Source organism: Sus scrofa, chromosome 1 (assembly GCF_054392235.1).
Source record: "Sus scrofa isolate SSC_HxYL_T2T_F1_AM1 chromosome 1, Sscrofa_HxYL_maternal_Yorkshire_Landrace_v2.0, whole genome shotgun sequence".
Classification (NCBI taxonomy): domain Eukaryota; kingdom Metazoa; phylum Chordata; class Mammalia; order Artiodactyla; family Suidae; genus Sus; species Sus scrofa.
The window spans coordinates 230,197,908-230,224,409 of NC_139383.1; the positions used below are offsets into that span (position 1 = coordinate 230,197,908).

A 26,502-nucleotide genomic window follows, 5' to 3' on the forward strand; every position below is an offset into this window, starting at 1 on the left:
AAATTCCTGCATTTGTACTCTCCTCCTTTAATGATTACTACTTTTGATATCGTATTTGTGGATGATTTCCTACCTTTACTGTATGTTTGCCTTTACCATGAGCTTTCCCTTTTCTTTCTTTCTTTCTTTCTTTCTTTCTTTCTTTCTTCTGCAGCATTGATTTCCACCATAGGTTCTGACCATCTCTTTGCAACCTTAGTTCTGCATGCTACAGGATGGTAGTTTTCTTACTTCTGGTGTCTTCCTGGTGGTGGTAAGGCAGTCTAGAGGCTTGTGTAGGCTTCTCAGTGGGAGGGGGTGGGGAGTGCTTGGTTTTGGTCCTCTAGTGGGCAGGGCCAGGTCAAGGGGCATATCTAGAGGTGGCCGTAGGCTTAAGAAGGCTTTAGGCAGCCTATCTGCTAATGAGTGGTACTGTGCTCCTGCCCTATTGGTTGTTTGGCCTCAGTCATCCTAGCACTTGAGCCCACAAGTTGTTGGGTGGGATCAAGTCTTAGTGTTATGATCCAAGCAAGATGTCTACCTCCAGGAAATTTCATGCAGATGAATATTCCCCACTATTTCTGCCACTAGCTTTTATGAACCCAGAGATAGCCACCACTTCCTCTCCAGAGACCTTCTAAGACCAGCAGGTAGGTCTGGGCCAGGCTCCTATGAAGTCACTGCTTGTGTGCTGGGACATTGTGTGAGAGATTTTGTGCATGTGCTCTCTAGGAACAGTTCCTGCACTCAAACCCTGCTGGCCTTCAGAGCCACATGCTCTGGGGACTCTTCCTCCCAATGCCAGACCCTCAGGATGGGGAGCCTGATGTGGGGCTCAGAATTCTATCTTCTATAGGAGAATTTCTCTGATATAATTGTTCTCATTTGTGGGTCTCCCACCCAGATGGTATGGGATTTGTTATATCATGAGGGCACCTCTTCTACCATCTTGTTGTTTCTTCTTTGCTTTTTTGGGTGTAGAATATGTTTGGGGTGGTTCTAGTCTTTTTTACTGATGATTTTTCAGCAGTTATTTGTGATTTTGGTATTGTCATAGGAGGAGGTGAGCTCAAGGTCGTTCTACTCCACCATCTTGTTTCCTCCCCTGAGTCCAAGCTTTTGTTCAACCAGGTTGTTCTTCAGTTCACCTAGGGAAATGTCTATAAAATACTGATTATTACAGGCCAAATATGAGGCTAAGGAATATATAGTCCCCAAAAGATCCCCTTATGATTCTGAATGTCAGCACAAGTGGGAGTGACTGACCTAGAATATTTGTTAATTCTTAAAGTAACTTTTATGAGGTAAGGTATTTTGGTAGATTTCTTGTAGCACAGGACAACGTGATATTATGTTTGAATTTCTGATTTTATTACATTTTACAATAGGAATCCAGGTTTACCCTAAACTTTTAGATATGGACTCACTTTACAGTAGAAGCTACACCTTTAAACAAAAATTCCAGTTCATAAATTTCACCATTTCTCTATGTGGGCTAAAATTATATACATATACAATCTTTCTTTTTAGGGTCACACCTGGGGCATATGGAGGTTCCCAGGCTAGGGGTCTAATCAGAGCTGTAGCCACCAGCCTATGCCAAGGCCACAGCAACGTGGGATCCAAGCTGCGTCTATGACCTACACCACAGCTCACAGCACTGCCAGATCCTTAACTCACTGAGAGAGGCCAGGGATTGAACCCTGCATCCTCATGGATTCCAGTCAGGTTGGTTAACCACTGAGCCACGAAGGGAACGCCCTAAAATATATTTTATATGTTGTGTAGTAATAATTATTATATAATTATATTATTATCATCATTATTATTTGGTAAAATTTTTCTTTTAGATATTTAGGCACCTTTAGCTCATGGAATAAATGAACAACTTCAAACAATTATGAAGAATATGAATGGGGTATGCCTCATAAAAGTAGAATTTTTTTATAGAGAGCTACAAAGGATAAATAAAATTTCTACAGATATAGAAAACAGAATAAACAAAGGCACACATACTTGAAGTCACCTAGCATATTCAAAGACTGGTGACTAGCTCAGTGTAGCCAGGGTACATGATATATGGGAAATATCTATGGCTTAAAATATTCAGTCTTCAGTGATGGGGGGCAAAGAATTCTATCTTGGTTCTATTCCCAGTTCTCTGGAGTGACTTTTTCAGGAAATGGGTTAAGATGGATTCTGAGGGTGTATCTGGCTCCAAGGTTGATTAGGGCTCAACTGTGGGCAGAGGAAGGGGCAAAAGAGAATCAAGGTGTTTTCCATTCCTAGTCTATCTGTATGATGTAAATTTTGGGCATGTGTTCTTGATTTTAGTGTTTTCTTTCACGCCTTCCATATACATTCAATGTCTTTGTCCTGCTCTTGATTTTCTCATTGTGTATCATAGATTATATATTGAGGTCCTTAAAGGATTCGTGAAATGCTGACCCTCTAACAAAGATGTTTTGCTTTTGGCTTCCATTCTAATCTTATTGGTGGGCACTATGGTAGAACTTCGCTGGAACTTACTGAAGTGGTGAGAGCCATATGAATTCAACACAGTATTCACCTCTCAGTTTCTGAAGCAGCCATCAAGTCAAAGAGATGATGGAATAACTCAATCTGAGTTGCTGCATTTATTCATTTCCACTTTAAAGCTGATGGAGCACTGGCATATTTTACTGCAGAAGAAAAAGAGCTAACATAGAAATTAGATCCTACTTCAGGTTTTACCAAGAAAGTTTATACTGATTATCAAAGCACTTGTATTATTATACATGTAAATATTGACTGATCTAATGATTTTTCAATTTTCTGGCTTTCAGAAACAAATTCAAATTCTTTATGTGCTTCAAGGAAATTTTAAAATGCATATTTACCTCTTCGTAACTGTAATTTATATGAAAGTTTTTTTTTTTTTTTGTTTATGACCTGTATTTTTTGGTTATATCTAGCTATTTCACTTGGACAGAATATAAAGACTCTTCATTAATGCTAATACAAAAAGCATTAGCATGTGTTTTCACTTCTAAGACTTTCTTGGGGCTACATTTTAGCACTTTAAAATCTGGCTGTGTGTACTGTAAATTCTGTGAACATTTCATGTAAGATTTTCCCTGTCTTTTCTGTCTTCCACTTCCTCATTATCAAAATGCTGTTATTAAATCTATGCTGCTGCTTGGCCATTTTAGAATTGAGGAAATGAGGAAAATGCGTATGTGAAGGATTGATGACTTTTTTTAATTTTGCCAAAAGAAAGAATGAAAACATGTTAAGACAGAAGAATAACTTTGACTGATTTCCAAACCATACCTCCTTCTTCCTCTGCATTTTGAACATGGCTCCATGTCCATCTGACAGCTCAAAGTTGGTGATGACTTTGCTGCAGTGTCTAAAGAAGGATAAGAAGATGTTTCAGGTGCCTTAAAATGACTTTATTTCCAATATTTTAACATTGGTTTAGTAAGCTAAAGAGGTTAAAATCAGTTAGTGGTGCTTGAGGGAACACTTACCTAGTGCTTAAGTTAAAAAGCTTAGAAAGTTAAATCTAGGGTGAATTTTAAAGGTTATCCAGTTTTTCCAAAGCTTTGGATGGGGACCTTGTCCTCTAAGAAACTTTTTCCAGCTTTAGGTCCAGAGTTCTGCTTGATAACCCCTCATCCTGATGATTATATGAAGCCCTTAGACAGTTCCTGAGCCATTACTTTTGACCTTAAGATAGCAACTTTAAGCCAAGTTAAATGTTCTAGATGCCATAGACAGATAAGTTGCTTCATGCTTGGCAAATATAACAGATAGTTGGGAGTGACACAGGGTACACAGTTCAAACCTCAGTTCTGCCACATCTTAGATTTGTGACTGGTCAAGTTATTCATTATCTCTGAGCCTTATTTATTCAAGTCCTTCAAAAAACCATCAGTGTAAAATAAGGCTTGCACATATAGAATATGCCTGCACTAGCCTGGATGCTGAGTATATGGTGCTAAACAAAACAGACATAGTTCTTGTTCTCAGAACTTAGCTCATGAGGATATGAAGATTATCTGCCGATGACAACTCAGGGGATGAGTTCTCTGTTAGGGATCACCCAGGCTTGGAAAGGGGGCATACCAAAGGCATAACTGTTGGATAAATTCTGTCTTCCTGAGTATTAAGAATGACTAGGGGTAAACAAATAGTCACAAGTGCCTTAACTTTCATCCCTGTAAAACAGAGACACACCTATGTTGCTGGGTTATAGTTAAGAAACAGAGACAGTGAATATGACACAACAGGACTGTGCCTAGAAGGTCAGCATTGGGCCAGAAAATATATACTGAATAGGAAACATCCTAGAGAGTGGGGATGCAAAAATGAGTAGGATGCTGTCTCTGTCTTAGAGGCCTCAGGTCTACCTCTAGCTCAGTAGGCTTCCTCTGTTTTTGTTCCTATCCCAGTGAATGTACCTGCCTGTTCCAATATCTGAATCTTGAGACCATAAGCTTAGTGAGGTAAAGAATGCATCTCTTTTAGCCACTTTTGTATCTTCAATGCTAAGCAGTTCCTAGCAGACCTTTGCTATTCATCTTTATTCCCTTTGGCAGATGTAGTCAGTTCCCTGCCACATCATCTTTCCCTTACCTTTTCAGCTTACACCTGCCCAAGCTCCAGCTATTCTCCCTGCTGCATTTCTTTGCCTGAAGGTTTTCTTTGGCTGGTGAGCTCAACACATGGTGGAGAGAGCTGGGAAGGCATGGGAATTAAGCCCCACCCCATCTGTTCTCAGCAGTGTGGGGTAGTTGATGGATAAATATGTCCACTCCTGGTCCCTGGGGCAACTCTCAGGCATGTCCCCTATACTGGCTCCAAGCTCCCCCTAAAGGATTTAGTTCTGGTTACTTCATAGTGATAACTCACTTGATAATTTACCCTCCCTTTCTATCTTACTTTCCCCACCTCCTTACCAGTGATTCCTGCAACTCCCAAGGAAACCACTTACACTTGAATCCTTGTCTCAAGGTCTACACAAGGCTCCAAGTCTCTATCCTACATTTAGGGAATTCTGCCTATAAAGAGCCTATCTCTCATGACAAGAAATGGAAAAGGTCCGATATACTTTCGGCCAGAGGTGGGCACATGACCATCAGGCATGCCCATCTCCATACTCTCTAGATTGGAAACTAACCTCAGGAAGAAGCAGTAAATTACCAGAATTGATTCTGTTGACAAATGGCATCAGAGACAACAATTTGACTGGTATCCTCCAGCATCCAGTGTCAGTGGCACCTGTGGCACAACCCAAGACATCAAGCATGGCTTCACCTACTTGGAGATTTTTGACCACAGCTCCTTCCCTTGCTGTCTCCAAGCCTGGTTCTTTGGTCCTCTCAGAGACTGATTCTCTGATCTCTTCAGCATCTTTTGTGATGGAATTGTTTCTCGCCAGTAGGTCAGGATTGGTTTCTGTAGCTTGGAACTCCGAAAGTTGTCTGTGTCAGTCAGGAGAGAGGCAGGAAGATACTCCTCTAGGTCTTTCAAGCAGATGGGATTTAATACAGGTACTTGCTAAAAGAGTGATGGAAAAGTTGGAAAGCCAAACAGGGAGAAATAAGGAAGCTCATAGGTTAGTAATAACTGGAACCTGCTATCACCACTAGAGCCGGAAGGGCGGGAGAGGAAGGATGCCCATTGTCTGACAGGAGCTAGAAACCACTAAGGGCTACCTAGAGGGGTAAGAGTGGGATCTAGGATCTGAAGCTCAGAGGAAGGAGGGGCTGAAGGGAGAGAAAGAAAGAAAGATCTGTTTTTTTCCCACCCTCTAATGTTACACCATACATCCCATAAGTTTTAAGTAACCACCAGAAGCTAGAGGACAAGGGAAAATGTAATACACAGCAAAACAGAGGAAGACCTGAAAATAGACCTAAAAGCCAATAGGCGGTTGGCAAGCACATGTGGTAGGAGCTCAGATACCTTTGTGGCTGAATGAGTGAAGAGGATAACCAAGGAGAAGGTTGGGATGAAAATCTTGTGCTGTATCAACTCTTGAAAGAATTAGGAGGATTCCCCGTAAGAAGCAGCAGTCAGAGATAGGAGGAAAATGAGGCAAAGAGCAGTGTTCCCATTTCATGGCTCAGAAGCAATCAACTCTGCTAGACTCCTAACTGGACTTCCACCTAAGAAAGAGACTTATGAATTATTCATTGAGCCTAGACAGGAGACTCGGAGCGTGTATGCAGGAGCTTTGGGTATCAGTGCTCCTAATCCAGGCTATTCCCTGGTCGATTTGGCTTATTAAGGGAGGATAACAGTGCTTGCCAGCTGCAGTGGGCAAGGCGAGAAGCAATGGATAATGAAGATTTTTAAATACCTGACAAAACAGGGGTGTCGCAGCAGGAATCTTAATTGATTACCTAGAGACAAGCATGTTCTCTCTCACAGTTTGAATTTATGGGATTGTCCTAGATGACTTCCATGAATAAATGGAATGTAATCTCTTTGTTAGTGGCAGTGCATAAGAGGAGACAAAGGTCTGTGTTTGCATTTGTGAGAGGTAAGATGCTATCTACAATAGAAAGGGCATACATTTACGATTCAAGGAACCTCATTTTAAGCTCAGCTCTGCTGCTTAGGAACCTTGTGATTTGATCTGATTTTTTTGCCTGCCTATCTGTCTGTCTATCTATCTATCTATTTTTTAATGGCTGCACTCGCAGCATATGGAAATTCCCAGACTATGGATTGAATCTGACCTGTAGCTGCACAACTCACCATGCCAGGCTAGGGATCAAACCTGTATCTCCTTCAGCCGCCTGAGCTACAGCAGTATGGATACTTAACTCACTGCAGGAACTCTAAGCCTTGTGATTTTAGACATATTTGAAACTGAACTCCCATTTCTTCATCTTTAAAATTGGAATCATAATAATAATTCCTAGAATTACAATGTTTATGATTACATGGACGAAGCTTCTTAGTCCAAAGCCAGCACAGAAAGGGACACTTTATAAATATTTGTTCCCTCCTTCAACCTCCCTCTTTTTCAATCATAGCTCTAACCTAGAGGAAAACAAAAGTGAGAAAGTAAAATACTTTCTAGAAAAATTGGCTAGGGTGAATTCATTTTACAGGAACATGTTTAAAGAAATTAAAACCCAAAACTCAGTGTTCCTGTTTATTAACAGCACCAAAATATTAAAGCACCAAAATCCATGGGCATTATAAGGCCAAGGCTATTACTCAGGATTTCAGATGTTCTTAAAACAAAAACCAAAAAAACTCATCTGTACTTACTTTGTTTCTTAAAAAAATCCTCACTTCCTGTGGCTGCCATAAAACATATGTTCATTTATATTTTGTGGTAGTTTCATATTCAGGTGGTGTCTTGGTGTTTCTGTGATTCAAGCAAGGAATCTCTGTGACTTTACCACCCTGTTTCTTCTTGACACAGCTGGAAATATCGCCTCAAGGCCCCTTGCTAAGGAGTTGGGCCAATACCACGGGTCAGCGGCAGCCAGGAGGGGTTCTGGGGTTGCCAAGTTACAGTACAAAACACAAGACCCTTATATCTCCCTCTGGGTTTCTGAAGCAGCTGTCTCAAGCTCAGCTATTGAAATTTCAGTTCCTTCACTGAAATCCAAACACATCTGTCCCCTAGACAGGAAAATGCTTAATAAAGTGACTTCCTCCATGCTGGCTAGTCCTATGGTTTTATTCAGCCCTTAAAAAGAGTGTGGGGGCTGAATACCACAAGGGAGCCTGTCCAGGGATGGAGGCAAACCCTAGGGATGGGTCATGGGGGAAGAGTGCCAGCCAGCACTGTTACCTGGGGGTGCTGTCAGGGTACTCATCACTTGGCTTGGCTTTGAAACATCATCTGGAGCGCAGACAAAATCAAGTCTCACTTAAGCTTCATCCTTGCGTGGGCAACCTTCCACCCTCCCTCTCATCCTTCTAGCTCTTCACTGGCACAATCTTTTAATCTATTTAATTACAAAGCAGCCATAGGGGGTATTTATCACTTTATTTATATATCAGTCAGGTGCCTTCAAATATCAATTTTTGTCATGACTTTCTGGCTTAGAAAATATGATTTCAAACCAAAGTGTATTTTTTTAAGGGACGGTTGCAGTGTCAAGCCACACATAACCCATGTCCTAGGAGGTAGAGATCAAAAAGGAAGGATCTGCCCATGAATTTTTAGGATTAGGTTGCTAATCCTTATCCTGAAACTAAGTACATTTCCAGACAGGAAAAGAACCTTCCCTGGGGATGGGAGACCCACGTTGTGGGCCTGTGGGGTGGCAAGCTCAAGGAGAGCAGCTTCTCCCTTCCTACCATTGTCCCCAGCAGTGCCAACCCCATGGTGGACCCCTAGACCCTGAGGCCTCTCGTGGAAGTTGGCGCTCTGGAACCCCAGCAGCAGCCCCTGGTCCCTTGAGTGTCTGACTCACTCGGTCATTTATGACGGTAACCAAATGGCCATAGTTACTCATGTCCTGTTCCTTCAGGACTATTTTAAACATATTTAGTCATTCATTTTAAAATGTAATTCTTCATTCTAAATAGGATGCCACCTCTTATCACTTCCTATTATGGTAAAGATTTATGTCATATCCCTCTACCCTTCCTCTATCCTTCCTGTTTGTCATCCTTACAGTTTTCAATATTTTGCATTATCTGACAATAGAATACTCACGATTAAGCCAAGGAACCTATTATCATTGCTTCCTTTCTTATTCAATTATTATTTTTTCCTAAAGCTATTACTCATGTTTTGAAAAAAGTACTCTCTTCTCTGTACATGTTGTCTTTTCAGTCCCTCTGAGAGCCCATAATATTCAAGGCACTATTTTTAACCTATTATGTAGTGTAATGTATTTAATTTTTTAAATAACTATGAGGTAGGTATGCTCTTATCTACAATTTACAGATGGGAAACATGAAGCACAGAGAGGCCGACTATCTGGTATAGGATCACAGTGGCAGAAGCAGGATTTGAACCCAGTCAGTCTGGCTTCTGTATCCACATTCCCCAACTCAAGTGACATAGCCTTTGATAAAATTTTCCACACAAGCAAATTTATCAGATAAGCACTTGATTCATTTTTTTTTTTCTAATAGTTCTTCCTCCTGTATGTCCTTGCCCTCTAGTTGTCACCTGGATTGCCTGTTTACTACACCTGTGCCCACTGTCATAGTAGGACTTAGTATTGTCCAGGGAATTTCCTCTATCTCCTTTCTGTACTGATCACTCCTTTTCTGGCTATCACTTCTTCCTTCCTGGTTTACCTCAATGCCTGAGTGGGGACCATCCTTTAGAAGATTTCTTGAGTAAAGGGGCATGGGAGACAAACACATTTTAGATCTTAAATGTCAGAAAACGTTTGTATTCTAGTTTTATAGCCCTAGGTATAGCGTTTATGGCCTCTCATCCTTGACTTTTTATATATGACCTGTCTTCTCTGGCTTGAAACTTTTACTATCTTCCTGGTATTCTGAAATTTTACAAGATAGATCTTTTCTTATTTATTGTGTTGGTGCTCAACAGGCCTTTTTAGTCTGGACCATTAGTGTTCTGCAGGTCCAGAAAATGTTCTCGTAATATTTCTCTTGATATTTTTCTCTTCTGGACCCTATCATTCTGATAAGATGTTGGGCCTCCTAGATCGGCCTTCCAGTTTCATCTTTTTCTATTTTTTAAAAGGTTTTTGAAATGTTATCTTCTTTTCTAAATGTTTTACAAATGTGTAATATACATATAAATATATATATGTGTAATTTTAGGTCTTACTTACAAATTTGTAAGAATGATTTCTTATCCTAATAATTTCTGCTTATTCTTTCTTAATAGCATCCTCACCTTTTTTTTTAACAGTAGCTGATCTTCTCTTTCTGAAGTCATTAAATATGATTTAAAAAAATTTTTCTTTTTAGTGTGTCATACTTTTCGAGTTTCCTTTCCTCCCCACTTTTGTTTTGATGTCTTTAACTTGTATTTTGGAGGCTTTCTTCAAGTTATCAAACAATCCTTGGCTTTCTGTTTACACTTTGAAAGGTTAAAAAAATGCTGATTGGAAGCTCCATGTGGTTGGATTTGGCTCGTTGACTGTAAAGTGTGTTGTAGAATAATTGGGTGATGAGTTCGCTTTTTTACTGAAAAGCTTCTATCAGGACCTATTGGGTTTTCACTAGGTATGAGAGGTATTTATTTGTGTAAAATTATATTGAAGTTTTGAGAAGATTGAGAATTTCTATTATAGCAGCACAAACAGCTAAGTATTTGAGTTTTCACTTTAAGGTAAAGCTGTTTGATTCATGCTGACCTGTTCTCAATGTTCACTTTCTACCCCTAATCAGCTTTACAAATTCTTTTCCTAAAGGAAGACTGTTTTTTTTTTTTCTTTCCCCCTGGAATTTCTTATTTATTTGTTTTTTAATTGTTATTTCCCCAATACAATTTTTTTTTTCTGCTGTACAGCATGGTGACCCAGTTACACATACATGTATATATATTTTTTTCTCCCATTATCATATTCCATCGTCAGTGACCAGACATAGTTCTCAGTGCTACACAGCAGGATCTCATTTCTAATCCATTCCAAAAGCAATAGTTTGCATCTACTAACCCCAAGCTCCCAATCTATCGCACTCCCTCCCCCTCCCCCTTGGCAACCACAAGTCTATTCTCCAAGTCCATGATTTTCTTTTCTGTAGAAAGATTCATTTGTGTTGTATATTAGATTCTAGATATAAGTGATATCAGGCAAAACATTCTCTGACATCAACCTTACAAATGTTTTCTCAGGTCTACCAAAGCAACAGAAATAAAAGCAAAAATAAACCAATGGGACCTCATCAAACTGACAAGCTTTTGCACAGCAAAGGAAACTAAAAAGGAAACAAAAAGACAACTGACAGAATGGGAGAATATAGTTTCAAATGATACAACTGACATAGGCTTAGTCTCTAAAATATATAAGCAACTTATACGCTCAACAGCAAAAAAGTGAACAACCCATTGAAAAATGGGCAAAAGACCTGAAAAGACATTTCTCCAAGGAAGATGTACAGATGGCCAACAAGCACATGAAAAAAATGCTCAACATCCCTGATTACTAGAGAAGTGCAAATCAAAACTACCATGAGATACCACCTCACACCAGTCAGAATGGCCATCATTCATAAGTCCACAGATATCAAATGCTGGAGGGAGTGTGGAGAAAAGGGAACCCTCCTGCACTGTTGGTGGGAATGTAACCTGATACATCCACCATGGAAAACAGTATGGAGGTACCTTAGAAAACTATACATAGAACTACCATACAGGAGTTCCCGTCGTGGCGCAGTGGTTAACGAATCTGACTAGGAACCATGAGGTTGCGGGTTCGGTCCCTACCCTTGCTCAGTGGGTTAACGATCCGGCGTTGCCATGAGCTGTGGTGTAGGTTGCAGACGCGGCTCGGATCCCGCGTTGCTGTGGCTCCGGCGTAGGCCGGTGGCTACAGCTCCGATTCAACCCCTAGCCTGGGAACCTCCATATGCCGCGGGAGCGGCCCAAGAAATAGCAACAACAACAACAAAAAAAAAAAAAAAAAAGAACTACCATACAAACCAGCAATTCCACTCTTGGGCATATATCCAGACAAAACTTTCCTTGAAAAAGACACATGCATCTGCACATTCATTGCAGCACTCTTCACAATAGCCAAGACACGGAAACAACCCAAATGTCCATAGACAGATGACTGGATTAGGAAGATGTGGTATATATACACAATGGAATACTACTCCGCCACAACAACAAAATAATGCCATTTGCAGCAACATGGATGGAACTAGAGACTCTTATACTGAGAGAAGTAAGTCAGAAAGACAAATGCCATATATCACTAAGTAAAGACTGTTGTAGCCAGAAGAAGAATCATTCATTATTCAGTTCGTGCCACATACCCAAACATCAATTGTTGAGTTAAAAACTTTAATAGTTACGTGATAGCTATTGATAAATTTGACTTCTGGACTGGTGCCAAGTTAACGTATAATCCTAACTTCTTAAACATGTATACTGCATGTATATCTATTCTACTCATTAAGATAATTACATTTATCTTGAAGTATTTCAGTCTCCTTGTTTCAGTGACTCTGCTGAAACCACATGTTTATGTATCTTTTTTTTTTTTTTTAGGGCCACACTTGCGGCATAGGGAAGTTCCCAGGCTCAGGGTTGAAGTGGAGCTACAGCTGCCAGCCTATGCCATAGCCATTGCAACGTGAGATCCAAGCCATGTCTGCAACCTACACCACAGCTAATAGCAATGCCAGATCATTAACCCACTGAGCGAGGCCAGGGATTGAATGCGTATCCTCATAGATACTATTTGGGTTCATTACCACTGAGCCTCAATGGGAACTCCTATTTATCCTCTTGATGAGCAAGCTTGAGATTTTCTGCATATTGGAAAAGTTACCCTAGAATGTCTTGTCTATTGACTTTCAATTTAATGCTCTAGACCTCTTGGTAAACATATTGTTGGGAGTTCCTCCCAAAACCCTTCAGTGCTATAGAAACATGGTAGTTATAGATATAGCTGGATCCTTAAATGTGATTTCCTTTATGCAGAATCAAATACTTGATTTCTGATATTATCCTAAGTAAGTCTCCTAGCAGCATTTAATGCACTGGATTGCTCTTTACCTCTTGAAGCTTCCCTGGACACGCCTTCTCCTGATTTTGTTTCTATCTCCTGTCTTGTTGGTACTCTTTTCTTTGTTTGGTCCATCTCCTTAACTTGCCCTCTAATGTAACAGTGCTTTATGATCCTGTACTCACATCTTTGGTTTGCCAGGTTTCTGCAGATGATTCCATCTAGTCCATATTTTTAGGCAATGACTTTGAGACCTTTACCTTTTAACTATGTTTTATCCCTAGGACCCCTGACTAGGTGCCTACTTAGCATATTCACACAGATGTTAAATAGACATCTAATGCCTAGCATGACCAGTAGAAATCTACCCTGCTACTGTACACATGCTAACTGCCCCTTACCTACCTCTTTCTTCCCATTTTGGGAAATGTCACAAAGATTCAGCCACATGCTCAAACCCTAAATCTGACAATCATCATTGATTCTTCTCTTTCACTTAATCCACAAAAGCCATTTATTTACAAACACTGTTAGTTCTACTCCCATAATCACCTTGAATCTGTCCAGTTCTCTGCATTTCCATAACTCTTACCCTAGACAAAGACATCATGAACTTTCTTCTGGGCTATTCCAAGAGCTTCTTACCTGGGATCCCTGCTTCCAGTCTTGTACATAGCAACCATAGTAAACTTTTTAGAAGCACAGAATCAGAGCATGCTATTACTTAAAATCCTCAAAAAGTCTTTGTGATTTACAGAACCATACATGTTCTAGCTCTTCTTGACCAGTCCTTCATTTGGTTCCTCACAGCACCAATCTCCTTCCTTCTGTAGACTCTTTGAATCAGCTCCTCCTCTGCCTAGCATGAGCTTCTCTTTCATTCTCACAGGGCAAATTCTATATTCTCACCTCATCTAAAAACTCACCTCCTCAGAGACGCCCTCCATAGGCACCCACCTTGAGTACCTGTTAAGTCATTTTCTTTCTAACCAGTTTAATTTTATTGGTAACACTTATCAATATCTGATATTTTTCTTATTGACTTGTTTGTTTATTGTCTGTCTAGCCTCCCAGCACTCCATGAGAGAAGCAACCTCATCAATCTCATTCAACTAGTCTCCTCAGTGTCTGGAACTACCAAAAAAAAAAAAAAAAAGGCACTCAATGCCTATTCATTGAATGAATGGGTTAACAGATGGGTGGAAGACACCTTAGAATCCATCTAGTCCAACTTCTTCATTTTTAGAGGTGAGAAAACCATAGATTATATCAGCTTGCCAAAGATGATATAGTTATCAGACTATTTGGCCTGTTGTTTTCAATTTGTTCATTGTTATTGTGACCTCAACTATCTCCCAAAGCAACTGTCTAATTATACCCTAGGGTCCAGCAATTTCATCATTCATGTTCTCACCCTAGGGTCCTGCCTTGTCAGTACTGTCCACCCAAGGGTGCTATGGAGAGAAGCCAACTACATACATTTTTTTTGTGTCAGTTGCCATTCACACTGGTCATATTTTTCCTAGGGCAGTTATAAGCTTTGTTTATAAACTTAGAGAACTAACTTTTTAGCTCCTCTCCTGGTGACCCACTATAAACTCACTTTTTACCAAATCAGATACTTGATAGTGTTTATGTATAATGTTATGTATGTATAAATCTACTTTTTTATGTTAGTGACCCAGGTCACATGGTAGTTATGGGTTTTGTAGAAAGAGCTTTGCCTTGAGAAGCCTGCTTTTCATCCATTTCTGTTACTCATAAGCTGTCCGATCTAAGGCAAGTCCTTAACAGTCTAAGCTTTAATTTTGTAGTCTGTTCAGTTTTGCCATGAGCAGGAAAAACAACAACAGCAAAAGCCAAAAAAAAAAAAAAAAAAAAAACTTAATCTCTTTTCTCTCTCTTCCCTTCCTTACTTGGAATAATAAATATGAAAATTCACTTCACAGGAATTAAATAAACTCATTAATGATCCAGTTAGTTGGATTAAATGGACTCATGAATGTGAAGATTCTGTTAAGTCCAAGATGCATTACAGTTATAAGAGATTACAATGTAAAGGATTGCTCATATTTATCAGTATCTAATGTAATAAACATCCATCACTAATTGTGATTTTGGTAACATCCTGTTACATGTCAAACTTTCAAAACAACTATCTTCTTATCCAGTATACCTCTGAATAATGATTTTAATTATTCTTTTTAATTCAAGTCTTATGTTCACTTTAATCCAAATGGCATAAAAACAAAATGGAATGTTCCTCCCTTTCACCTCAAATGCCACAAGTAAAAGACCCAGGCATAAACAGTCAGCATTAGATTGCTATTTTTAGTTACTACTACTCCTACTCCTCATAATAGCTAACAGAATAATTGTTTAGTCCTTGACTATGACTCTGACATTGTTGTCAACACTTTATGTATTAACTCATTTTGATGGTCACAGTAATCCTATGGCTCAAGTGTTACTGTCATTCTCATGATATGTGAGCCATATAATAGCTGGGAAGATTTGGGAAGCTATTTGCCTATGTTGCTCAGGCAGATTGGCTCCTAAGTTCACATTCTTTGTCAACCCATCTGGGACACCTTTCCATTTCAGTATATTGAGACCTACTGAGTAATTCTAGTACCTATAGAACACTCGATTGTATGATGTATCTTCTTTATCAACCCCCAATTAATGACAATTTTTATTCTCTTCAGAATTTTCATTATTAGAAATAAACTGCGAAAAATTAAATTGCCATAAACTTTTGTGTGAGTGTGTCTATGGCATCCATTTCTAGAAGTGAGCAGCTGAAACAAAGGATGTGTACACTAAACTGTTAGAGTGATGCCACCACACTGCCTTGCCCAATGAACAGTAATTTTCACCTGGAGTCTACCAACCCCAATGATCACAAAAGAACTGGTTATTTTTATGTGCTTCTCTTTTTGTCTGTAATTGTATTTTAAATCTGATTGCTCTGCTATTTGACAGGGAGATTTACCACATGGTAAGTACAGGATTTGAGGTGAGCTCCTCATATTCCTGTGAGGTGACATCTCTGCTCCTGGGCATGAGGTGAGCAGGCATGCGAGGACCTCTCTGCTTGTGCTGCCTGGTACCCTGGGGCTCTGGAACAATTACTGCATGACTGTTCACCTTGGCTCAGCCTCAGAATTACTGTGACAGATTTATTGGCTCTGAAACATTTATCCAAGCAGAACCTCCAAACCAATATGTTTTCACTTGCATGCACTTGAGGGAGAGAGAAATGAGACCTGTAAGGAGTGAAACTCCACAAAGATCTAAGTTCACCCTTGCAAACTTCTTGAGAAATGAAATTCATTGTTTCTTCCAACCTCAAGTTTCTCTTTTTTAAACCAGTTTTCCTCAGTTGGTTAGTACTGAAAAGTACATTAACAAAAGGAAACAAATAAGGTTCATCAGTCAAATACTGTTTTATTCATTATTTTTTGTGAAGGAATATATTGAATCATCTATGGTTCTTGCCTCCAAGAAAACTGAAATCTGCTTCAATATTTGTAGGAATAGAGGATGGACAAAATGTCTTGAATTTAAATAGGAAGGAATTTCAGCAACAAGGAAGAACCTATAAGGAAAATTAGCAATCCGATTATCCCTAATTTTTTTGTTATTGTTGTTTGTTTGGTTTTTTTTTTTTTTTTTTTTTTTTTTTTAGGGCTGCACCCGTGGCAGATGGAAGTTCCCAGGATAGGGGTTAAACTGGAGCTGCAGCTTTCAGCCCACACCACAGCCACAGCAATGCTAGATCTGAGCTGTGTCTGCAACCTACACCACAGCTCATAGCAACACTGGATCCTCAATCCATTGAGTGAGGCCAGGGATCAAACCCACATCCTCATGATACCAGTTGGGGTCATTACCACTGAGTCACAATGGAAACTCCTATTATACCTATTTTCTTAATGAAAAAAGATGAAGCTTAGAGAGATGACATGACTTAGCATAGCTTAATCAAATAGAAAGTAGTGAAATCCAACAGCTCAAACTCTGGTTCCAGGGGGTTTTTTAATCTTTTTTTTTTTTTTTTAGGATGAACCCTTTCCAGACTAGGGGTTGAGTTGGAGCTCTAGCCACTGGCCTATACCACAGCCAGAGCAACACAGGATCTGAGCCATGTCTGAGACCTATACTACAGCTCACGGCAATGCCAGATCTTTAACCCACTGAGTGAGGCCAGGGGTCAAACCTGCGTCCTTATGGGTGCTAGTCATATTGGTTTCTGCTGAGCCACAGTGGGAACTCCTGGTTCCAGTTTTAAAGGTCGTGTCTTCTCTATTATACTCGGTAGTGGTCTCCAAACCTGACTATTGCAGGTTTCTGGTTCTAAATACTTAGCATATTGACATCCTTCTGTGTACTCTGGGCACATAGAAATGATGGACAAAATATAACAAAACTATTTCACATACTTATCCAAGGAAGAAAGGGAGGGAGGTAGAAAGAAAGAGAGAAAAGAAATTCTTACATGCCAGAAATAAAAGAATCTCATATCCAATATGGTAAGTGCATAAGCTGATGCCAGAACAGCAACAAAGGGTATCCATAAGACAGACATGTCTATAGGACCTAATAGCTAGGTGATTTTTAGCATATGTCTAGAATAAAAGACTTGCCCTTGGGCCTAGGAAGGATGAAGAGTTAAAACTGAAATTCACACATAAAACTAGGACCAAGGAAGAGCTCTTACCCTAGAAGAGGACTAGGAAATATGGTTCAGTTCCTACAAAAGCAACTGGCAAAGTTGTCACTGAATGCCAATCTAGATGGGGAAAATGTTCCCCACAATAAATGGCAAGTTAAAAATTTATTTTGGAGCTCCTGTCATGGCGTAGCAGAAATGAATCCAACCAGGAACCATGAGGTTGCAGGTTCGATCCCTGGCCTCCCTCAGTGGGTTAAGGATCCAATGTTGCCATGAGCTGTAGTGTAGGTCACAGACCTGGCTTAGATCCCATGTTGCTGTGGCTGTGGTGTTGGCCAGCAGCTGCATCTCTGATTTGACCCCTAGCCTGGGAACCTCTATATGCCGCAGGTGCGGCCCTAAAAAAATTTGTTACTCATAGGTATATATTCTAAGATTTAGACTATTTTATAGTGTAGGAATCCCAAATGGAGATAATTATGTAGATAGTGTTAATATTTCAGACCATTGAAACTTCTGGAATTCCTCGAAGAATCAGATGTAAGAATTCTCTGAATGGTTACTATCAAATCTTATAGTACTAAGGAATTCCACAGGGAATATAACCTAGCTGAAAATATGCTTACAATTTAAAAGTAAACAAGGAAGTGCTCCACAATATGGGAGAGTCAGCAGATACCTGTGGGAGGAATAGCACCACAAGAACCTGAGATAGAATCATCTAGAGCTATGTATAAACTAAGTGTATTTACAATCATTAAAGGGATAAAGGGAGAAACAAAAACCCTCATGAAAAAAGAGAGCATTAAAAAAGAACAGATGGATATGAAAAACAATCCAATAGAACAATTCAAAATGTAAAGTTGTAAATAAAATTTAAGACAATGGCCAGTTTAAGAGAAGATTGGCACATCTTTCATATGATCAGTTCTTTCTTTGTATCTGAGAAAATTATGTGGAGGGAGATAAAGAGGTATAAGACCCAAAAGAGAACTTAGGAAAAATGGAGGTTTAAATTAGAAGTTTCAATTTAGGTGTAACGGGAATTTCAGAAGGAGAAAATAGGGAAGGGGCAATAGTTTATGTGAAAATTGCTGTGAATTTTTCAGAACTACAGAAAAGCCATGAACCTCAGATTAAAAAACCATGCTGAGTCTTCAACAATATAGAAATCCACTGCTAGATTCATCATGTGAAGGGCAGAACACTGAAGATAAACTCTAGCTGAAGAGCAATAAAGGACAACATACCAAGAAACAATCATTAGAATAATAAACTTTGTCTAGATACCCATGTTGCAACAGAAGAAAGGGTGGGGGAAAAATGTAATTGTAATGTATACATGTAAGGATAACCTGACCCCCTTGCTGTACAGTGGAAAAATAAAAAAAAAATTATTAAAAAAAAAGAATAATAGAGGTTATGAGGGAAATAGCAGAAAACAACTCTTATCATCAGAATCACATAAGAAGCACATTAAAATATAGTAGTATATACCCAGATGCCATGGATGGTGTTCAGGAATGTGCATTTTTATAAAAGCTTCTCAATTTATCCCTCCCCCCAATGGGGTTGGCACATACACATTACCATATATAGGATAGATAATTAACAAGGACCTACTGTATAGCACAGGGAGGTCTGTTCAATGTTCTGTAATAACCTCTATGGGAACAAAGGATACATGCATATGTATAACAAATTCACTTTGCTATAAACTAAAGCTAATATGACATTGTAAATCAACTATACCCCAATAAAATTATTTTAAAAAGCCTCTTAGGTCATCAAGATTTAAAACACTTTTACCTTAGTGCCAAATACATAGACACATACATATGTTCATATACTCACACAAACTGGTCTCTAGTATATTTTAGTGAGATTACGCCTTTTAAAAAAAAATGGAGAGTCTGTATCTATAACCAAGGATAATTCCTAAAGTTTAATTATTTTTTAAACTCTAGGGTATCCATGCTAAATGTGCCAGAAGATGATCCTGAAAGAATAAGACAATTGCTCATTATTAGAAAAATGCAAATCAAGCCTACAATGAGTTACATCCTCACATTGGTCAGAATGGCTATTATTAAAATGTCTACAAATAACAAATGCTGGAGAGAGTGTGGAGAAAAAGGAACCCTCTCACACTGCTGGTGGGAATGTAAATTGGTACAGCCACAATGGAAAATAGTACGGAGGTTCCTGAAAAACCTAAAAATAGAATTGCTATATGACCCAGCAATCCCACTCCTGGGGATATATCCAGACAAAACTGTAATTCAAAAAGATATATGTAACTCCTTCTTTCATGGCAGCACTATTCACAATATCTAAGACATGGAAACAACCTGAATGTCCATTGACAGAGGAGTGGATAAAGAAGATGTGGTACATATATATACAATGGAATATTACCCAGCCACAAAAAAGAATGAAATAATGCAATTTTCAGCAATGTGGATGGACCTAGAGATTGTCATACTAAGTGAAGTAAGTCAGAAAGAGAAAGACAAACTTCATATGATATCACATATGTGGAATCTAAAATATGACACAGATGAACTTATCTATAAAATGGACTCATAGAACAGAGAACAGACTTGTGGTTGGGAAGAGAGGGTTAGGGGAGTTTGGGATTAGTGGATATAAGCTATCACATATAGAATGGATAAACAGCAAAGTTTTACTCTATAGCACAGGGAACTATATTCAGTATTCTGTGATAAACCGTAATGGAAAATATGAAAAAGAATATATATGTGTGTAACTGAATCATTTTGGCTTACAGCAGAAATTAACACAGCATTGTAAATCAACTATACTGCAATAAAATAAATTTTAAAAAGTACAAGGCAAAGGAGTTAGTACAATCATCTCTGACTGCACCTCTTTTTCCATTTTTGGTGTGGCCAAAAAAATAAAAATTGTGTTTTGAACAGGCAGTTCCCAAAATAAAAATGTACCACAAACATATAAATATTTAATCTTATTAGTAATAAAGAAAATAAAATTTCCTTTTGACTTTTTTTTTCAAAGACTGGTAATGCCCAGTGTTGGTAAAGTTGTGCCAAAATAAGCAAAACTTTCCTGTTGGTACTATAAGTTGGTATGTAATTTCTAGATAGAAAATTGTAATAGAATTACCAAAGTCTTCAATTTTTTTCCAGCAAATCCATGTAAAAATGTATTTTTTTTAAAGTTGAACAAATGTGGCATTGTTCATATTATGAAAAAATTGGAAAAAACTTGAATATTCCCAAATAGCAATTATTTAAATATTTTGCTAAACAACGGAATACCATTAGGAAAGATACAATATGTAGGTAATAATAAAAAATGAAAAATTGGTGAAATAAAACAATAAATTTGTTAAATTATAGATCATAACAAAATATCAAGAAAGAAGTATTAAGAACTAGTAATAATTATCTCTGGGTGGTCAGAACTTATGGGTGGTTTTCTTTTCCTTGCATGTATTGCTTATAAATTTTGCAATGAATTTTTTTTTAATAAAAAATATAGGATCTAAAAACTTAAGCTATGAGATAATACCGATATGGCAAAAAATGAATGTTGCCTTATGATTACACAAAGGATGGAAATATTTTTAAAAAGAAGAAATTAAAGATCTTTCCTAACAGCAGTTTTCTTTGGCCAGTGAAACATGGGGCAAATGTTTTCTACTTTTTTTTTTTTTTTTTTTTTTTTGTCTTTTGTCTTTTGTTGTTGTTGTTGCTATTTCTTGGGCCGCTCCCGCGGCATATGGAGGTTCCCAGGCTAGGGGTTGAATCGGAGCTGTAGCCACTGGCCTACGCCAGAGCCACAGCAACGCGGGATCCGAGCCGCGTCTGCAACCTACACCACAGCTCATGGCAACGCCGGATCGTTAACCCACTGAGCAAGGGCAGGGACCGAACCCGCAACCTCATGCTTCCTAGTCGGATTCGTTAACCACTGCGCCACGACGGGAACTCCTGTTTTCTACTTTTATGAATTTTTTCACATTTTCTAGTATATTACCAATTTTAGTTTTGAAGAACAAGAAGTAAATTTCTGTTTTAGGTATAAAATTGAACTTAATAAGTTAGCATCTTTCCATCATATTTTATACACCTCTCTGCTGTGCAAATGTCCGTATGTGTCCCAGTGCCAAATTTCTGGGCTCCAACCAGGCCACCACATTAGATAAGCTGACATAAAAATATCACTACTAAATCTATGATTTGAATCAGAAAAACAGAGGCTTGGAAACTTTTCTAGAATCCTCTTGAGTCTAGCAGGAAGCTGGGTGGGATTAGAACTTGCTGGTTTCCACTCAACATTCCAACTCTGTCTCCAGAGGGGGTGGGGAGGGATAAGATTTTGACACCACTGTTCCAGACCCAAGTTGTTACTGCACTGGCTTTTGGCTGGAACTCCTCACACATATGCTTTGCCTTTCTGCAATCAAGCAGAGGGATCCTTGCCTGCACCAATCTGGATGTCAGCAGGTGGCCTGCTGGCCTCTAAGCTTTCTGCATGAATTACTATGTGTGGTTTCTGCACGTTGAAACTTGGCATCCACACGCCTGCACACCTCCCTGCCCTCCCCCCCCCCGCAACATGCACTGTATTCTATTAGAAGCCGGTTCCATTTGGCTGCGATATTGGGCCAAAGCCAGACTTTCTTCAAAGAATTACCTACTTTCCATCTGCTAAGATACGTATTTCTTTTCCCCTTTCCAGATGAAGCATTCTCTCTGGTCCCTTTCCAACTCCTTGGTTCTCTTTCTCCAGTCCTGCCTCCACAGAGCCACTGAAGGGGCTGATCTTGTCACTCCATGGCCTTGGAATCTTCAGTGGCCTCCCATCTCATTCAGGATAATTATAAATAAATAAACATATATATATATATGCATTTTTTTTTCCTTGGGTGCCAGCAGGGTTCTTCATGATATGCCCTTACCTACTTAGCCCTCAATGTCACCACAGATTTCCCATTTTTCTCTCTAGCTCTAACCACTATATTTGGACTTGACCTGCTTTCCTGCTTGCCTCTGTTTTCCCACAAGCTGTTCCCGCCTCCTCGCTTAGTGTACTCCCATGATGAATGCCTCCTCATCCTTTGAAACCCAGTTGGAGTATCGTCTCTACCAAGAAGCCTTTCCAGCCTCTCCCTCCCTCTCATTTTTCTTGTCCCCCCATTCAGTCCAAGTCTCACATGTGACCCCAACAAACATGCAAGCAAGGACTGGGTTTTTGCATGATTTTATCCCAGTGCCTAGCCTTTCCTAGTTCTGGCAAATAACAAGCACTCAAAAATATATCCCATAAAAATTCCCCTCTTGGGCATAATCCTAACATATGCAAGGCACGTACAAGAATGTTCAAAGCAGCATTTCCTGGATTAGTCCCAAACTGTAAATAACCCGAGTCTCTTAATCATGCAATGGGTAAGTAAATCGTGGCATTTTAAATAAATAAATCCTATTCAACAATGAGATTCAGTGAACAAACCTTGTGAATGGATTTCACAAATGTCATGTTGAGTGAAAGAAGCCAGAAGCAAGAGTAGATGTATAATTCCATTTACAAAAGCTCAAAAAGCAGGCATGAGTTATCTCTGGTGTTAGAAATCATGAGAAGAGTTACCATCAAATATGCAGGGTAACTGATAGAGTAGGTGTCTAGGACCCCAGCAGTGTTCTATTTCTTGATCTGGGTGCTGCCTGGGGAATTATTTCATCCAGCTGTATATTTGTGATTTGTGCATGAATCTGTCTCATACTTTAATAAAAAAATTTAATTTAGGAGATTTTCCTTTATGAAATATGTTTCTCTGTGGTGTTGAGGACAGTGACAGAAATGGGGAGTGTAGGTTTGACTCAAATGAATTGCCAGCTTGATTGATGCTCTTTCTCCTGCTCAGAACAGTGTTTCATGTCAGCAAGGAAAATCTAAAAAATTAAAAATAAAAAACCAAAAACCTCTCCCATACCATGTTTAGCATTTGCTTTAAGAAATGTGATACTCAGTGGTGTCGGCAGGTGTTAATTCAGATAGTTTGGATTCTCAACTTGAATTTTGGCAGGCTCAGATAATTTTGGAATGAGTCAGGGTATAAATGACTATAATTGGAATTTCACTCTTTGCTTACTATCTTCATCCTTTTGCTTTTAAGGCTTCTGTCACCAATAGGCATAAGCTTATTGCCCTACACACATCGCTCAAACCTTCCGTTTATTGATTCACAATTCACTGTTGCAGTTTAAAATCAGTTTCTTTCTTGGTATAGGACTGTGCTTAATTAATGTCTTTGAGCTGACAGGATTTTTTTTTTTTTCCTCCTTCAAAATTGTAAGGGCTCTAAGAAGTACCAGACTATGGAACATCTGTAAAAATACATTTTCTTCTCTTTAAACAGATCTGTGTGAGAAAGGTGCCTGGGAACCCTGGTCTCTGAAATCCTTGCAGCCATTTTGGCTGCTGCCCTCTGCAGCCTCCATGCTGGAGCCCATCCAGCCATCGCTGCGGGAACTCACCGCATTTCTCTCTCATGTTCTGTAATCTGGGCCTTTCAGTGTCTGCACAGATGGGAATTCTGCTGCCATCTTCTCATTTCACATTTCCTGCACTTTTCTTCCTAAGCACTCTACTGCCCAAAATAGACTCACAGCTTTTGATTCCATGTGTAGGGATTTACTAGACGAATGAATGGGGATTCTGTAGCTCCCTATAATCATCATACCGTGAGGTAATTTTTCCTGTTAGGCATCGGGAAGAGAAAGGATTCAGAATGGTGCTAGGAGTGTCTCTCAGAGGACAGCATGGATTTTCTTTCAGGGGAATAGTTGGGCCAGAGCCCAATGCAAGGCAGGGCATTAGTGCTAGCCTGTGGGGAAGGAGGACACAAGAGGACAGGGGACCATGCAAGACTTGTCACCAATTAGCTCCCTTCACAAGTCCTCTGCTCTCCTGAAGTCTCTTCCTGATAGGATATACCCCTCCTCCTCTCTGCCTTTTTTTGTATGTGTTGGGGGGAGGAGTCCCAAAAGTATTAATTTCCCTTGCTTCTCTCTACCTAGTTGAATTGTCTCCATTCATTAAGGGCTTGTTTAAATCCCACCTCCTGGGAGTTCCCATTATGGCTCAGCAGTAACAAACCCAACTAGTAACCATGAGGATGCGGGTTCCATCCCTGTCCCCACTCATTGATTTACAGATCCAGTGTTGCCTTGAACTGTGTTGTAGGTTGTAGTCATGGCTCAGATCCCATGTTGCTGTTGCTGTTGCATAGGCCAGCAGATGCAGCTCTGATTTGACCCCTAGCCTGGGAAACTCCATATGCCACAGGAGTGCCCCTAAAAAGCAAAATAAATAAGTAAATAAATCAATTCCACCTCCTCCAGGAAGCCTTCCCAGATGACTTCAGCTAGACGTGATTTCCTCCTTGTCTAAATTTTTAGAGCTCCTATGGCTATACATTCTTGGATGTCCACATAAGAGATAATTTTCAGCAATAATAATAACTGAGTACTTCCATGGCAGGCACTATTCTTAGCACTTTACTCATATAAAGTCAGAATCAAGATAATGACTCCATAAGATAGGCTGCAGTACTGTTCCCATTGTACACATGAGGATTCTAAGGCCCATAGTGATGTCACAACTCCCTTATCAGATTAGAAACTCCATTTACCACCTCTTTGACTTACTGACTTGTCTTTCTCATATCACAACTTTCACGGACTCACAGTTGCCAATTATTCATACTTGTCCATTTAATTTTGTGCTTAAAGAGCCCGAGACCATGCAAATAGGATTTCAATATCATTTCTGTCAGTCATATATGCTGCCTTTCCATTTCTGTTAACATGGGGGCTGTGCAGTGGAGTAGGTGGGATTAAAACCGTGATAAAATAAAATTAAAGAACAAGACCTTATTTCATATGTACTGTATGCCAGGCACTCTGGTAAGTGATATATATGTTCACTACCTTAATCTCAGCTTCCCCTCTGCCCCAAATATCAGAGAGAGGTTACAGAATGCTTGCAACATGATCAAATAAATAGATGAAGGTGTTTTAGCAAAAAGAATACAAATGTAGGAAGTCACACAAAATCCTGGGTTCAGCTATTACCTACAAATGCATGCCCTGAGGACCCTCCTCGGGAAGTGAGCCACAGATCTGGCTCTGGCTTCCTGGTGTTTATGACAAAAAAGGGACAATGACAACATTCACATTGCCTTTAAGATAAAGACAATCCAGCTATTCAGATGAAGCGCACATAAAAGTCGCATCAAATAACTTCCTGCTATAATTCTCAGTGCAGGCCAGTCTTATTTTGCTGAAGGGCAGAATGGCAAAATCCATTTGAAAGAGAGATAGAACTAGGGGGTCTACCTTTGCAGTTACTTAGTTTAAGACAGGGATAGACTGTACACATATCAGGAAATTCTCTCTCCCTTGGGCTCCATACTAGCTCCTCCAGACAATTACAAAGCTCCTCCAGGTTTCCACCTTCAACTGAAAGCTGAATAGAGGTTTTGGTTTAACACTTATTAACACTTTATAAAACTAACATGCCCAGGAACAGCTTTTGGAAAATCCAGTCTGACAGGCAACATGGAGCTGTTAAAAGTTGAGGTTTTCAGTGGGGGAAATGGAATTCAAACTCCTTTGTCTGATTTATGATGCTTTTCACAAGCCAACCTCAACCAGCTGTTGCAGACCTAATTTACTGTCAACCCCCCCCCACCTTCAGCATCTTCATGTTTTGTCCAAACTAAACTAGATAGATTTCCATGAGTATACACTGTGCTCTCACTCATTGAGGCCTCACAGATGCTTCCTAGAACACCCTCTTCTCTCTCCCGTCTCCCTTGGCTTCTCTGCCTACTGGATCTTGAAGGATGTCATCTTTGCTGTGACTATACTCCTTATTCCACCTAATAATTAATCTTACTCTTTACCAGGCTCTCACAGCACTTTACTTCTATCACATTTTATTATACCCTTTTGCTAGCTTCTTTGATTTTTCTGCCAAACTGTTAACTTCTCCGGGGTTGGAATGTGCCTTATTTACTTTTGTATCTCAGCATTGGGGACATAGTCTGACCTGGATTTATTTCACCAAATATTTATTGAGTGTTTCCTGTACTGACAGAACAAAGCTGGGACAATTCCCATCCTGTGGGCAATGCCAAGTAAAAAAAAAAAAAAAAAAACAAATGAG

The 26,502-nt window shown here is 39.4% G+C and overlaps 1 protein-coding gene and 2 long non-coding RNA genes across 7 annotated transcripts in view; 1 reads left to right on the top strand and 2 right to left on the bottom strand.

Moving 5' to 3' along the window:
- LOC100737021 (uncharacterized) overlaps nucleotides 1-22,179 on the top strand; it is a 171,855-nt gene extending 149,676 nt beyond the window's left edge. For 2 of the 4 annotated variants that reach the window (XR_014822414.1, XR_014822418.1), the window contains one exon: nucleotides 13,672-15,360. This is a non-coding gene — a long non-coding RNA (uncharacterized LOC100737021). Of the gene's footprint in view, nucleotides 1-13,671; nucleotides 15,361-15,590; nucleotides 15,675-19,601; nucleotides 19,777-22,011 lie in introns of those variants that run through there. The other 2 variants (XR_014822417.1, XR_014822415.1) reach the window with 2 other exon arrangements.
- LOC146407043 (uncharacterized) overlaps nucleotides 1,332-26,502 on the bottom strand; it is a 118,063-nt gene continuing 92,892 nt past the window's right edge. For both annotated transcript variants that reach the window (XM_084986894.1, XM_084986890.1), the window contains 3 exons: nucleotides 5,285-5,523; nucleotides 3,292-3,370; nucleotides 1,332-2,660 (listed from right to left, as the gene is read on the bottom strand). In XM_084986894.1, the coding sequence (XP_084843020.1) occupies nucleotides 2,658-2,660; nucleotides 3,292-3,370; nucleotides 5,285-5,523 (321 nt within the window). In that variant the 3' untranslated portion in view covers nucleotides 1,332-2,657. The remainder of the gene's footprint in view (nucleotides 2,661-3,291; nucleotides 3,371-5,284; nucleotides 5,524-26,502) is intronic.
- On the bottom strand, nucleotides 7,129-14,488 carry LOC146407044 (uncharacterized). The gene is made up of 2 exons (XR_014822430.1): nucleotides 11,561-14,488; nucleotides 7,129-11,275 (listed from the first exon to the last, which is right to left on the bottom strand). It is a non-coding gene; the product is annotated as an uncharacterized LOC146407044 (long non-coding RNA).